The sequence below is a fragment of the Tachysurus fulvidraco genome, chromosome 15 (genome assembly GCF_022655615.1).
Source record: "Tachysurus fulvidraco isolate hzauxx_2018 chromosome 15, HZAU_PFXX_2.0, whole genome shotgun sequence".
Lineage (NCBI taxonomy): Eukaryota > Metazoa > Chordata > Actinopteri > Siluriformes > Bagridae > Tachysurus > Tachysurus fulvidraco.
In genome coordinates, this window is record NC_062532.1 from 6,841,742 (window position 1) to 6,856,298 (window position 14,557).

At 38.1% G+C, this 14,557-nt stretch overlaps 1 protein-coding gene across 1 annotated transcript; it reads left to right on the forward strand.

Moving 5' to 3' along the window:
• The first annotated feature begins 1,771 nt into the window (after positions 1–1,771).
• On the forward strand, positions 1,772–11,470 carry gpc2 (glypican 2). The gene is made up of 11 exons (XM_027171704.2): positions 1,772–2,268; positions 4,867–5,025; positions 5,346–5,480; positions 7,068–7,243; positions 7,898–7,978; positions 8,321–8,486; positions 9,221–9,351; positions 9,441–9,614; positions 9,816–9,952; positions 10,230–10,399; positions 10,477–11,470. The coding sequence occupies exons 1-11, from the start codon at positions 2,094–2,096 to the stop codon at positions 10,704–10,706; spliced, it is 1,734 nt and encodes a 577-aa protein (XP_027027505.1). The 5' UTR covers positions 1,772–2,093; the 3' UTR covers positions 10,707–11,470.
• The last annotated feature ends 3,087 nt before the right edge of the window (positions 11,471–14,557 follow it).

The window sequence follows — 14,557 nt, forward strand, 5'->3', positions numbered from 1 at the left end:
TTTTATATTAACTTGTCCCATCTTAAGGTAGCACAGTGATGTAACAGGTAGCATTGCCTCTTTGTGTAATTTTCAAGTCCTTTTGGAAATATTCGAATTATCAGTTGGGTTGTGCCAATAATAGAAAGAAAATTGCTTCATCTCCATCTTGTTCTTTGTCACCTCCTCCATCTTCTGCCCTGTATTTGGACCATCACAAGCAAGATATCATTTGATGTTTTGTTCATTTTTAAACATAAAATGTGACTTTTGAAGGTACAAAAGAAAAAGCAATGACTGGGATAAAATTGATTTTTCCCATTACATATTCAAACATTTCCCCTGCCTCCATACATGTCCGTCATGCCACATCTTTGTCCACAGGCAACTGAACCTTTATACATATTAACATCCACACGTATCCTGATTGCACAAAAAACTTGCATTTTATTCTTTTTGTTACTGTTATGAAGGTATAGCTGAATACCTGCACAAATAATTTATTAAACTGGTGAATATGTAGGGCCCCAGCTCTGTTATCTATTAATCCTGCCCTGCCCCCTTGCAGCCTAAATGAGTGAATGGTCTTACAGTTTAATGCGTTTTCACTCCCAAGACATAAAATATTGAAGCATAGGCAGAAGACTTAGGCATCAATGCAGACATCCAGAAGGGTCTCCTTTGCTTGCAAAGGGCTCCAAAGGCTCAGTGTTCAGCAATTGGCACCCATTGCTTCACAGTATTATAGGTTAGTCTAGTGTGACAAATGCTAAGGGAGGTAATTCTGACAAATATGGAGGTGTTGGAAGCAGAATATTCGCAGTTTCTGACTCAAGTTTGTAAAGAGTTACTGGTTGTGCTAGATCTTTCTCTTGCCAAGAGAATATTAATGTTTATAATATTAAACCAGATTTGTCATAATGATATAATGGTTTGAATGCTTTAATTGTTTGATATTAGCTTACTTCTCTCCGATGAAGTCTTAAAATTATACTATACATTGTGTTTGTTCAATGGGTGTGGTTTATGTTTCGATAGTTTAAGATTTTGTAAATATTTTTGCATTTTTTACAATGACAAGGAACCAGGAATGTAACCAATATTTTATTCTAAATATGTAAAACATTTTAATATACAAAATGGATGCATGCATTAGGAGTCTCATGATGCTCTCATGAAAGAGAACATGGGAGGAAGAAGATATGAAGGAACATATTAAATATTAAATTACATATTAAACATATTAACTATTAATTAAAGTATTAAAGTATCTCTCTCTCTCTCTCTCTCTCTCTGTGTGTGTGTGTGTGTGTGTGTGTGTGTGTGTGTGTGTGTGTGTGTGTGTGTGTGTGTGTGTGTGTGTGTGTGTGAGAGAGAGAGAGAGGTGGGGGAGTCTGTATCATCTTAAAGCACTATAAAAAATCTGTTCATTTACGAAAAACCTAAACTCTATCATTTTGTTATTATTTTTCATTATACCTAATTAATAGTGATTAATTGAAATAACTCAAAAGTCAGTGCTGAATAGGGAAGACACATACACACACGCCCATACACACACGCCCACACACACACACACACACACACACACACACACACACACACACACACACACACACACACACACACACACAAGCTTTAGATTCAGATGCAGTGCAAGTCAAATTTGCTTTTAATTAAACATCTGACTCCATCTGTTTCTCCGTCAAACCATCTCTCTCTCTCTCTCTCTCTCTCTCTCTCTCTCTCTCTCTCACACACACACACACACACACACACACACACACACACACACACACACACTCTCTCTCTCTCTCTCTCTCTCTCTCTCTTTGTCCCATTGTTCTGTATAGAGGGAGGGATGCTGGAGAATTGATCTTTCAGGCACGGAGACAAAGACCGTCAGCAGCAGGAGCTCGTGCAAATACAAGCCCCCGAAAACAGCATCCGATGAAAGTCCCGTAGTTTCTCCGGTGCCGTGCGCGTTTGGTGAGAAGTGCTCATGTGTTTTATCATCGTGGGGGAGATATATTCTGTTTACCGACAAAACTGATGAGCAAAGAGCAAACTTTAAAGTAGTCCGCTGTTCCCGAGTGTGTGAGGGTGGATGGTGGATGATGATGATGTTGATAATGAGCCGGATGGAAATGAGAAAGACACTGGGACTGCGTGTTGTACTCGTGTGCGTGCTTTTCGGTTCCGTTAATGCGCGGAGCTGCTCCGAGTCCCGGCGTGCGTATGGAGAACGGGGTTACAGCGCGAGCGCTGCTCCCCTCAACGCCATGTCCGGTAAGACACACACCCACCCACACACACACACACACACACACACACACACACACACACACACACTGAAGAACAACAACAACAACAACAACAACAACAACAATAATAATAATAATAATAATAATAATCATAATAATAATAATATAATAATAATAATAATAATAATAATAATAATAATAATAATAATATGAATTATTATTGGATCTAAAATTAATCTGAACACATTTTCCTTTCTATGTCTTTCCATTGTATATAGGGGCAGTGGTGGCTCAAGTGATTAAGGCTCTGGGTTTTTGATCGGAGGATCAGGGTTCAAGCCCCAGCACTGCCAAGCTGCCACTGTTGGGCCCTTGAGCAGGGCCCTCAACCCTCCCTACTCCAGGGGTGCTGTCATAGCTGCCCCTACACTCTGACCCAAACCTCCTCAGTTGGGATATGTAAAGAAAAGAATTCCACTGTGCTCTAATGCAAATGTGGCGATAATAAAGGCTTCTATGCCCCCATAAACTATAGGCAGTTACTTAGCAGATCCCACTAAGTATTAGCCCACTAACTAGGTGCACAGCAAAATCCCTAGAGCTGAGTTAACACCCAGTGTGTTTAGACTTGTTTAGAGTTCATTTGTGTCCAACTGTATATATATTAACACTATACAGTATTAATTCAACACTTGGGATTTTGTTGTCGTACATTGTCTAGTTTCATGTTATTGGACAAGAATATACTACTACTACTACTACTAATAATAATAATAATAATTTTATATATATTGTATATATATAAAATTTAAATACAATTAATTCAGTTTAATTTTGCCAGCTGTAATCTTAGCATGCCTAAAAATGGTTTTGGGGAAAAAAATTTGTTCATTATGTTGATATATTTATTGAAACATATATATTACATTTCTACACAAATGTATAGATTATGTATTTATATTAGTGATAAATATGACCCTATTGCCTCCAACAATTTAAACAGAACTGACTGGAATATACTTTTTTGAAACAATAAGTATTTTAATAGTGTAAGATTAAATGTCATACATTGTAGAGTTTTATATTTTTTCATTTTATTTCAGAAATTGATTTTAAAATGTGAGGGTTTTGTCCACTTTGTAAACCTTTGTATAAGTCAGGATTTGAAATCAAAATCACATGGTAGTATTAAACAAGACAACACCATATACTGGTAAATGTAGTGTGAGTTTAATGGGTTAAAATAACAGCTATCTCTTAATGCCAACTCAAGTCAAGAAGCTTTTATTGTCATTTCAACTATATATAGCTGTTGCAGTACACAGTGAAATGAGACAACGTTTCTCCAGGACCGTGGTGCTACATAAAAAGACAGAGATAAGGACCTAGTAAGTAGTCCTAGATACATAAATGGTGCAAACAGTGCAGGACAAGACAAACAAGACACAAAATAACAAAACACAGTGCAAACAAAAAATACAAGACGATACACAAAAGACATTAAAAAAAAAACAGCCGACCAGTGTACATACTGATTTCTGGAAGGCCCAGGAAATTAAGTTAACACATTAAATATTAAACAATGTTGCAGAACTGAACGAAGTGATGAATTAGCATTTTAACATTTTAGCTTCTGTGAAAAGTGTGTGTGCATGCAATACTGAATGATTTGTGCTTTGAGCAGATCAATACCAGTGGGTTTGGATTCATTTACATTTACTTGGCTGGGGGACTCAACAAAGAGTTATAAGTGTGTTTGTGTGTGTGTGTGTGTGTGTGTGTGTGTGTGTGTGTGTGTGTGTGTGTGTGTGTGTGTGTGTGTGTGACAGCTAACTCTCTGGAGTGTATTTATCAGAAACAGTTGCATAGACATTTTTGGTCAGAAATTTTAGGGGTGTGTGAGAGGTCCCATGGGTCAGGGCAGCAGATGGTGAAGAGAGGGATGATGAGCGTCATTAATGGCGGTAGAAGAGAGAACAAAAGGGAGAACTGAAAGTGTGAAGAGAATTTCAGATGAGACTAGAGGATTTACATCTGTGCGCCTGTGTGTTTAACCTTAGTTTAATGGACATGATTGTGCAATGCTAATAAAGTGATGGCCAGAACATTTCAATTACTTCAAACAAAAGTTACATAATGTTAATTCAACCTTGTTCTAATCTACATGAACTTTTACACTGTAATATTATAATAAGGTCTTATTGTTCAGGATGATCTATTTAGTGATTTTATTTTGTGTAATACACTGTATTTTGCTCAGACTAACCCTTACCTGATATATTTTATTCTTACTGGCTGGTGTGTGAGGTGTTTTATTCTGATTGGCTGATGTGGAATATAGTTTGTGCTGATTGGTCAGTGTGTGATATTTTTTGCTCATATTGGATACTGAGTGTTATGTGTGTGATTTGTCTTTTATTGGTCTGATTGTGATATGTTGTTTCTTTTATTTGACAGCATTTGATATGTTTTGTCTCTTTTTGGTCAGCATGTGATATATTTTTCTCATATTGGCTGTTGTGAAATATAATGTGCTTTAATTGGTCACTGTGAGGTATGGTGTGGACCATATTCTGTTCTGACTGGACAGGATTGTGTACTTATCTGGTGCTTTAATTGGCAGGTGAACACCTGCGTTACTGTCCACGTGATTACACATGTTGTACAAGTGAGATGGAAGAAAAGCTTGTACGGCAGAGTGAAGCTGACTTCCTGTCTTCTGTTGAGGAGACCAGTCAGTTCCTGCTGACAAGCTTCACCCACACACACCGCCGCTTTGATGGTGAGAAAGATCATGTTCTCATTTTAACACTGTGTACACTTACCTTGTACATATCTACAGCATTCTGGCCTTATTTAACAATCACCCTAAATATAATTTCTCCTTCATACCAACATGGGACCATGTTTGTGTCCACTTGTGGGTTTTTAAAAATGTCTAGCCAGAATTTAAACATTGATAACAGGCTAGAGGACAATTAATGCACACTATTAGCCTAGACACTGCTAATGCTAATGCTAATTTCAATAACATGGTCTTTCAGTTTTGTAGAAACTGTTTCAGTCCAGGTTTTTTTCTTGTTTTTCTGTGGGTGTTGTCAGAATTTTTCCGTGAGCTAATTGGTGTATCAGAGAAGTCGATGAATCAGATGTTCATCAAGACGTATGGACGCCTGTACACACAGAACACACGGCTCTTCCAACAACTGTTCACACAACTGAGACAATACTATACAGGTATGTGTATATGTGTGTAATAGTATATATTGGTAAGATCCTTGAAAAATATAGACATTTAACAAACAAACAAAACCCTCAAGTCTCTTAGTAAGGTGCTTGGAAGACAACATGACAAGAAGCCGCTCCAACATCTACAATAGGAGTTTGATTGGGGTAAAATCTGGTGACCATGAAGGTTATTGCATATGATTTTACATTATTTCATTCTCATTCACCATTCAGTGACCCCTTCACCCCTTTTGAATGGTGTGGAGTCATATTAGAAGAGCCCCCGCCAATTCAGATAAAATTTTTCGTCATTGGATATCATCACTTTGTATTGATTTGCAGTGACACATTCCTCTAAGGGGACAAAGCACCACTTCCTTCTAAGGGAATAAATGTTATCTGTCAGAAGACCTTTGTATTGATTTGCAGTGACGCTTCTCTCTAAGGGGACAAGTGACCCCGTCCATGGCCACAAAAATCAATGTGCACCACAGTGTAACAGAACCAAGCTGTTGTTGTTTGTTCTCCATGGTCTATATATTCACATCAGTAGGTATATAGCATTTGTATATACCGTGTGTGTACCTTACACATGCACACTACCTCCTACTGGTCAACCTGTCTTGTTTATGTTTATACAAACAACATAAAAAAGGTGTTTTATGTTGTATTTGAATTATACAGCAATTCCCCAGGGTCCCACAAGAGGGCATTTTAGAGCTTTTATTATTCCAGTGTACTATTTACATGTACTTATAGTGAATTAAAGCCAGTCTAATAATAAGACATAGTAAGGTAAAGTGTTCTCAATTAGAAAAAAGTGGAAATAAATACACATAATCAAGCTGCATATGAACAAATGTACTTCTTTGCAGATGAAATTTGACATTTTTAGATACTACCTCATGAATCCCTGGGTTTGTGTGAATGTATGTATACGGAAACTCACTAATGTGACACTTGGTTGATTGGTTTCAAATTGTATAAATTTGTGCATGTTAGTGTGCAAATTATATATGTATTTACGTACTTTACTGAATATAATAAAAAGATACTGAATGTTTGGCATGAAAATGCAGGTAATAGGGCAGTGGTTGAGGTTAAGTGGTTAAGGCTTTGGGTTGTTGATCGGAAGGTCAGGGTTCAAGCCCCACCACTGCCAAGCTGCCACTGTTGGACAAATGAGCAAGGCCCTTAACCCTTCCTTCTACAGGGGTACTGTATCATGTGCTCCGACACCCAACCTTCTCAGTTGGGATATGTGAAGAAATGAATTCGTGTGCTGTAATATATGTCTGGTGATAGTAAAGGCTTCTAGATGTACTTAGATGAGTTTAGGACAGTTTAATAGTCAGAGCATAGTTATTAGCAAATGGTAGTGTATGCAGGTAACAGAAAGATTCCACTTTAGCAGAAAGATGAGTCACCCACATAGCACTGACTCAAGACAAGTAGAAAGTCACTGGCTGTATTCAAATGATGATGACTAAAATCCTACAGCTTCCTGAAGCACATAAACTAGCAACTAGTAAGGATAAATAAGGCCAATCCAGAGAAATGACAATGGTGTAATTATGTGTATGCATGTGTGTGTAGATGGTGGTGCATATGTATCAGAAGCTGTGTCAGATTTCTGGACCGAGTTAGTGGAACGCGTGTTCACTCTACTGAATCCTCACTATCACTTCAGTGTGGATTATCTGGAGTGTGTAAGCAAACACACACAACATCTTCAGCCACTTGGAGAACTGCAACGCAAACTCAGCACACAGGTAACATGCATGACACATGACAAATGTGTAGGGTGTGTGTGTGTATAAAAATCAACTCGATTTGTTTAATTACAGTCATGCATAGATCTTACTGTATATATAATCATCACTTTGAGTCCACATTTGTACAAGTAATGTCAATTGACTTCAAATCCACAAGGTCCTATAAGCCTCCAGAGTTTATATTAACATCAGTTTATATTAAGAAGAGAGCAAATCAAACACTATCACACTCCAAATGTGAGAATCTTTTCATCAGGCAACAGAGCTTGGAAAATAATTGAATACTTGACAGAAGCAATAATAAATCTGGAGTTTGGAGACTCAGCAAACAAGTCTGATTTGCTCAAACCTTTCCTTTTCAACCTCGGTCCCATGTGCTATATGCTATAAACATGGTGCTGGTAGCATCATTTTGTAGAGACCCAAAAAATAAAATCACCAATGACAGAGAAAAACTATGTTTAAAAATATCTGGTAATAAAGACATGTTCTAGAAGACTTTCCGCTTCAAATATAGTTCTACCAAACATTTATTCAGAGGGTGAATAGTTATGCGCATTTTTCTTTCACTCTCTCTCTCTCTTTCTCTCTCTCTCTCTCTCTCTCTCTCTCTCTCTCTCTCTCTCTCTCTCTCTCTCTCTCTGTTTTTAGTTGTCTCGTGCTTTAATCGCTGCAAGGGCCTTAGTGCAGGGACTCTTTACCGGCAAAGACATTGTTAACAAAGCCATTAAGGTAAGTGTTAACACACTTGGTAGCAGATTTATTTCTAACCAGTCCATCATTCTCACAGCCAACTCCAATAAGTGAAGTTAATACACAAGTTAAGTTGGGGGGGGGGGGGGGAGAACATACTCCAAATTCTCCCTAGTTTATCCCCTATAACTAGCAGCATTGAACTCCATCCCAAATTCGCTGACATTTTTTCCAGTTCCACATGAACTCTTCATGTCATTTATTTATTAGGGCACTCTGAAGATGCATGGCAAAAAGTTATAGTACAGGAGATATATGTATGGTACCATTTTCCAGTGACTTTTTCTAACTCTCTTACATGATCTCTGTTTTTCTCTGTAGTTTAGTGTAAGTGCGGAGTGCGGTAAGGCTTTGATGCGTCAATTGTACTGTCCTCTATGTGGTGGGAGTCCCTCAATCAGGTCCTGCCACCCATTGTGCCTCAACGTCATGAAGGGCTGTCTGGCCAATCATGCAGAGCTTAACACGGAGTGGAATCGCTTCATTGGTGAGCAACAAGGGTCAGTGCTTCAGTTAGGGGTTGAAAGTTAATTTATTTATTTACTTAATTAAATTGAATTATGGTTTTTTTTATTATAAAACAATTACAACTCTAGTGACAAACTTCACCAAAATATTCAAGAACTTTGAACAACACTAACCCTAACCTTTGGGAAAGGCTTTTATTATAGCTGGGGTATAATTACAGCAAATTGGGGCAAATTATTATTTCAGAATCGTTGTTGGGACAAAAGTATCATCATGATCATTGTGGTTTGTGGCATTATATAGGCCAGTATATATTTCAGGGAATATGAGTGGAGCAAGAATATAATGCACAGTCTATGGTTATGGTTGGAGTGGGACTATGGTGACTGGCTTTAATGTGATTTGTGGAGTGATGATGTAAGAGTTGATTTTGAGGGCTACATTTAGGAATATGGTGAGTTGAGTACATTTTGGGGCAAATACCTAACAGGAGAAAATATGATTAGGGTTTTGTTATGGTGGGGGGTCAGGTTACAGTTAAGGGGCTGTGGTTGTAATTGAATAAGGGGTAACTACTACTAGGGGCAGGGTTTAGAATAATTTATGTCTAAGGGTTGTTAAAGGCCATGGTCCAAGGGAACAATTGTTGCAGGAGTACAAAACTAATATTTGCAATGGGTTTTTGGGTAAGCTTTATTTTTTTCCTTTGTATTAATGGTAAAATGAAGTACTTAATGTGTTTGTCTGTGCCAGACTCTCTCCTCTCCCTGGCAGAGAGACTCAATGGACCGTTTAATGTGGAACTGGCTGCTGATTCTGTAGCTGTGAAAATCTCTGAAGGCATCATGCACATGCAGGAGAACAGCATTAGTATCTCCACCAAGGTCAGACACACAAACACACACACATGCCTGATCGCTTATCAATCCTCATAGCAGGTGTTATATGTAACTGTGTGCATGTGTGAGTGCAGGTGTTTCAGGGTTGTGGGAATCCCCGTCCAGCCCCCAGTAGGAACAAACGCTCATCTAGAGAACGAGAGAAAGAGCGTAAGATTGACAGAGAGCGAGACAGCAGAAAGACTTTCAGAACCTTTAGTCCAGAAGAAAAGCCTACAACTGCTGCAGGAACCAATATGGACCGACTGGTAAGACAAAGAGTTAGTGCTGAGGTTCATATGTTTTTGTATTCTGCTGTCTCTCATTACACAAATTGTGCTAAGGTGTTTCTTTGTTAATGTACATCTGTGTTACATCAGTGTGTTCAGATGTTAATTCATATAGTCACTAATTCACTGTATCTGGGTGTTGATATGTTAGTCGTATACTGTATGTATTGTGGTGTTCAGGTGTTGGATCTGCAGCAGCGTCTGAGGCCAATGAGAGAGTTCTGGGTAATGCTGCCTCACTCTCTCTGTAACGAAGACAAAATGGCTGCAGATGTTACCAACGAGGAGCGCTGTTGGAATGGATACACACGTGGAAGGTGTGCTTGTGTGTGTTTGTGTGTGTGTTTGTATACTATCTAATCGGGTACATTACTATGGAGAGTCAGCATATTGGCACGTTTGTCTTTAAGCACTTATATCAACTCAGAGATTTATCTATCAAATATTTCTGTAGTACACAACCCTGAAAAGTTATTTTTTCGTTGTGCTGAAATATCTCAGAGGTGACATCTGTGTGTGTGTGTGTGTGTGTGTGTGTGTGTGTGTGTGTGTGTGTGTGTGTGTGTGTGTGTGTGTGTGTGTGTGTGTGTGTAGGTATCTTATGAGTGTCACATCTGATGGCTTGGTAAATCAGCTGAACAACCCAGAAGTGGATGTTGAAAGTTCTCTGGACATCAGAACCCGTCAGATCCTCATGGAGCTTCGGGTGGCAACACACCGCCTCACACTCGCACATCAAGGCATCGACACAGACACATTGCACAGTGAGTGTGTCTCTGTGAGGATGAGTGAATGTCCTTCATTGTTTCTGTCATTCACTAATGTGTATTTGTCTGTCTAGGTGATGATGAGGATGGTAGCGGATCTGGAATGATTGGAGCTGATGAGCTCTACAGGAATGATTGGCCCATTTCACCACAAAACCCCGCCCACCCTTATAAACCCCGCCCTCGTGACAGGAGTAGAGTTAATGGCTCGGTCAAATCAGCCGTCCAGACATTATCACCTCTTTCCTTTCTGTCACTCTGCCTCTCTCTGCTGCTCTCTCTCATCCTCCAGTGGAGAAAATAGGTTAAGGCAGTTTATATTAAAATGATTCAGAAAGCACAGACAAAACTGAGAGTCGGACAGATGAAGAGACAGACTGAAAGAACAGAAAGGGAAGAAAATGAGAAAGAATCAAGGATGATGTAGCTGATAATGTCACACTAATTTTGTATGTTTTTTTATTGTGTAAGTTTGGTATGTTAGTGAAGGCAATGATGAATGTTTAAAGTGAATAAAGTGCTTCAAATTTTGGTGAACCTTAAATCTCAAAAAGCAATATTCACCAATCAATCAAAATTGTTGCTGTTGACCATGGATTCAAAGGTAAACAGTGATCTTTTGCTCGTCTTAGAAGTTTCAGAAGGGAAACACATAAATTACCTTTTTTTTCAACAGACAGGTGGTGATTTATTTGTCTTACATTCGATTAGATGATTTGTACATTTAGATAAGAATTTTCTGGAATGTCTTTAGAGATTATGAATGGGAAGGAAACTTCTGGAACAAAGACTAATAAGAAAGTGGAAGACACCGTGCAGCTCCAGTGAGCCTTAGCGAATGTTTATACTAAATGTTTTGTACTGCATTACCACACGGTAGGACTCTGTTTTTATAGTAAGGTTTAGGATTACAGTTAAAATAGTTTAATCCCTGATGTGACTGCAGATTGTGTTTATTGATGTGTGTTTTTATGTATGTATGTATGTATTTATTTATTTATTTATTTGTGAAAATGTTTAATGTTCATATGTCTCTCAGCAGTGTTCAAGATCAGAGCTGTATGCATTTCTACACATTTTTTTAGAACAAATTAATGATTTTTTTTTACTAATAGAATTTTTTAAAGAAAATCCTAATAAACTACAGCTTGTTCTCCAATTTGTGTCCCAAGTTCTTTTCATATGAAACACAAGCTATACCATTTCAATACCTAAAATGCTGTATCTAGTGGAAGTATGCTACTGTATATGGGCACAAGTTTGTGGACACCTGACGATCACACACTTCAGAAGTAGGAATGCTGCTGTTCCCAAACTTGTTTAATCATATATCCAGCAGTCTGTAAGGCCCCTGACAAAGAGAAACTCAACTTAGGCGAACCCTGGGAAAGTCTTGGAGGACCTCATGGACAGCAAGCAACACATAAAGCAACAAGGAGACTAACTTTCCACTCAACTGTCTGTGGATGATTAAAAGGGAATGTGGAGGTGGCTTACTTGTTGAAGTGAAACTGATGCCATAATTTGAGAGAGTCACCTTTTAGTCAGACTGTATCTGATTGTAGAAAGGACATTATTCATAATACTTTGATACTTTGGTGTTTATAACAGTTTATATTCACACCGTCCAGTGTCACCCAAATAATGATGGATTCCCTTTTGAGTCTGGTTCCTCTCAAGGTTTCTTCCTCTTCCATCTCAGGATGAGTTTTTCCTCATCACAATCACCTCAGTCACCTCAGGCTTGTTCATTTGGGATACATACAAACACATTTAAATACAGTATGTCTAATATTAAATTTATACGTTTGTATACTATTAATCTCTGTATAATATTTAACTTTTTGTACTATATTTCTTATGTTCTGTAAAGCTACGTTGAGACAATGTACATGTTAAACGTGGGATACAAATACATTTTGAATTGAATTTAAACATGAATGTGAACATGAACAGTACCACTAATTTTCCAGGTAATTTTACCTGACATTGTTTTGCCCTGGGTGGCTGTTGGCATTTTTTTTTTTCAACAAAATTCATTGTCCATTTCTACTCACTTAAAGGGCATAATGATACCCAATGGTGATTTCTGGAATAAATCCCAAATCCAGATCATTAATTGGTGGATATGGGTATGCAGATGTTAGATTATGGAGTGTTGGTGTTTAGCAGGATTGTACAGGACGCCACCACACATGAGCAAGTTTTCCAGGAGTGGATGATAATATGGTGTTTTACTTTTTTAATAGTGAAGTGACATACTGCTAAGTACGGTGACCCATACTCAGAAATCGTTCTCTGCATTTGACCCATCCGAAGTGCACACACACACAGCAGTGAACACACACACACCGTGAACACACACCCGGAGCAGTGGGCAGCCATTTATGCTGCGGCGCCCGGGCAGCAGTCGGGGGGGGATTCGGTGCCTTGCTCAAGGGCACCTCAGTCGTGTCCGGCCTGAGACTCGAACCCACAACCATAGGGTTACAAGTCAGACTCTCTAACCATTAGGCCACGACTGCCCATTTGTCTCCAGCACCTCTAAAGGAAGTCATTCAATTTCTGTTCTGGGGCAAAGACCTCTCTTCTTGCACCTCTCACTCACTCACTCATTTTCTACCGGCATTATCGGGCATCAAGGCAGGATACACCCTGGACGGAGTGCCAACTCATCGCAGGGCACACACACACCTGTGCAGGGATAATACCCGTGTGCCTGCACAAGTCAGCCTATTCAATGGCATTGTCTGCTGCCAGGAGTGCTGAGTAGTGTTCATGACTTTCATTTGGACATACTGTAGAACAGCAGCTTTGTGAAACCATGAAGGGACGGGCATTCAACAGAATTTCATTAATATTTCTTAATTCAGCTTTAAGATTAAGAGCTATGAATGTGTACAAAGCAGTTGAGCCACTTTACTCCTTTAAGGTGATTGAACCTTATTTGTAAGGTTCCTTATTTGAACCTTATTTGTAAGAAATAAGGTATATATTTCTTATATAATATTTCTTACCTTAAATATTATATAAGAAATATTATTAACCATATCAACTATTAGTAACGATTAAGATATCAGAATAGTCATTTTATAATTCACAGTTAATGTAATTTATGTAAAAATGAATCAAAACATGTAGGAAACAATAGTAAAATTTACTTCCTGAACACATTCTTAAAAAATAAATAAATAAAAGTAAGAATGTACAATCAAATGAATCAATTATACATACATATCATAGTTTATTATAAACACATTATTTCCACAGTAACAGAAAAATGAACTGCATAATCAAACAAAATGCTGCAAGACAGCACTGGTGCTAACGCTAATAAATGCTAATAGTTGCTAAATGCATTTCGGAGGAAAGTTACAGAATAGCATTGGTTCAATCTTTTTTTTTTCTCTCAAAATAACACATACATTCATATATTTATACACTGTGTGCACAATTATTAGGCAAGTTTCAGGGCTCTTAAGTTTTGAAGAAAAGCAAGTGTGATATCTCCTCCACAAGTAACACGGCAAACAAAAAATATAGCGCTTTTTACAATTGACATTGTCTCAAAATAAATTTTATAAAAAATAATAAACATTTAAAAAAAGAAAGAAACAATAATGGGGACATTGTTGTGTTTGGTAAGGATAACTGACCACAATTTATTTGTTCAATTTCCATGTATTAATTTGTGTGTGTGTGTGTGTGTGTGTGTGTGTGTGTGTGTGTGTGTGTGTGTGTGTGTGTGTGTGTGTGTGTGTGTGTGTGTGTGAGTGTGTGTGAGTGTGTGTGTGTGTGTGTGTGTGCGTGTGTGTGTGTGAGAGAGAGAGAGAGAGAGAGAGAGAGAGAGAGAGATTATGACTGGTGGTGTTTATTGTAAGTGTTTGTTGCCTTTTTGGACTCATTTATCATTTGTAATGTTGCTGCCATATAAAACAGTTCAGCACAAGCCCAGACATTTTTAGGGTCATGACTGAGGACAAAGTCCCATCCAGAGACAAGCTGTTTCGTGTTGAGCTTTTGTTCAAACTAACCATCGAAAATACCCTCTCTAATGAATATGTTTTTTTTTTCATTGGTTGTTACGTTAAATCTTACCCATATACAATAGTGCTATTTTCTGATTGGCTATTGTGTAGCCTCTTTTTTTTTGAT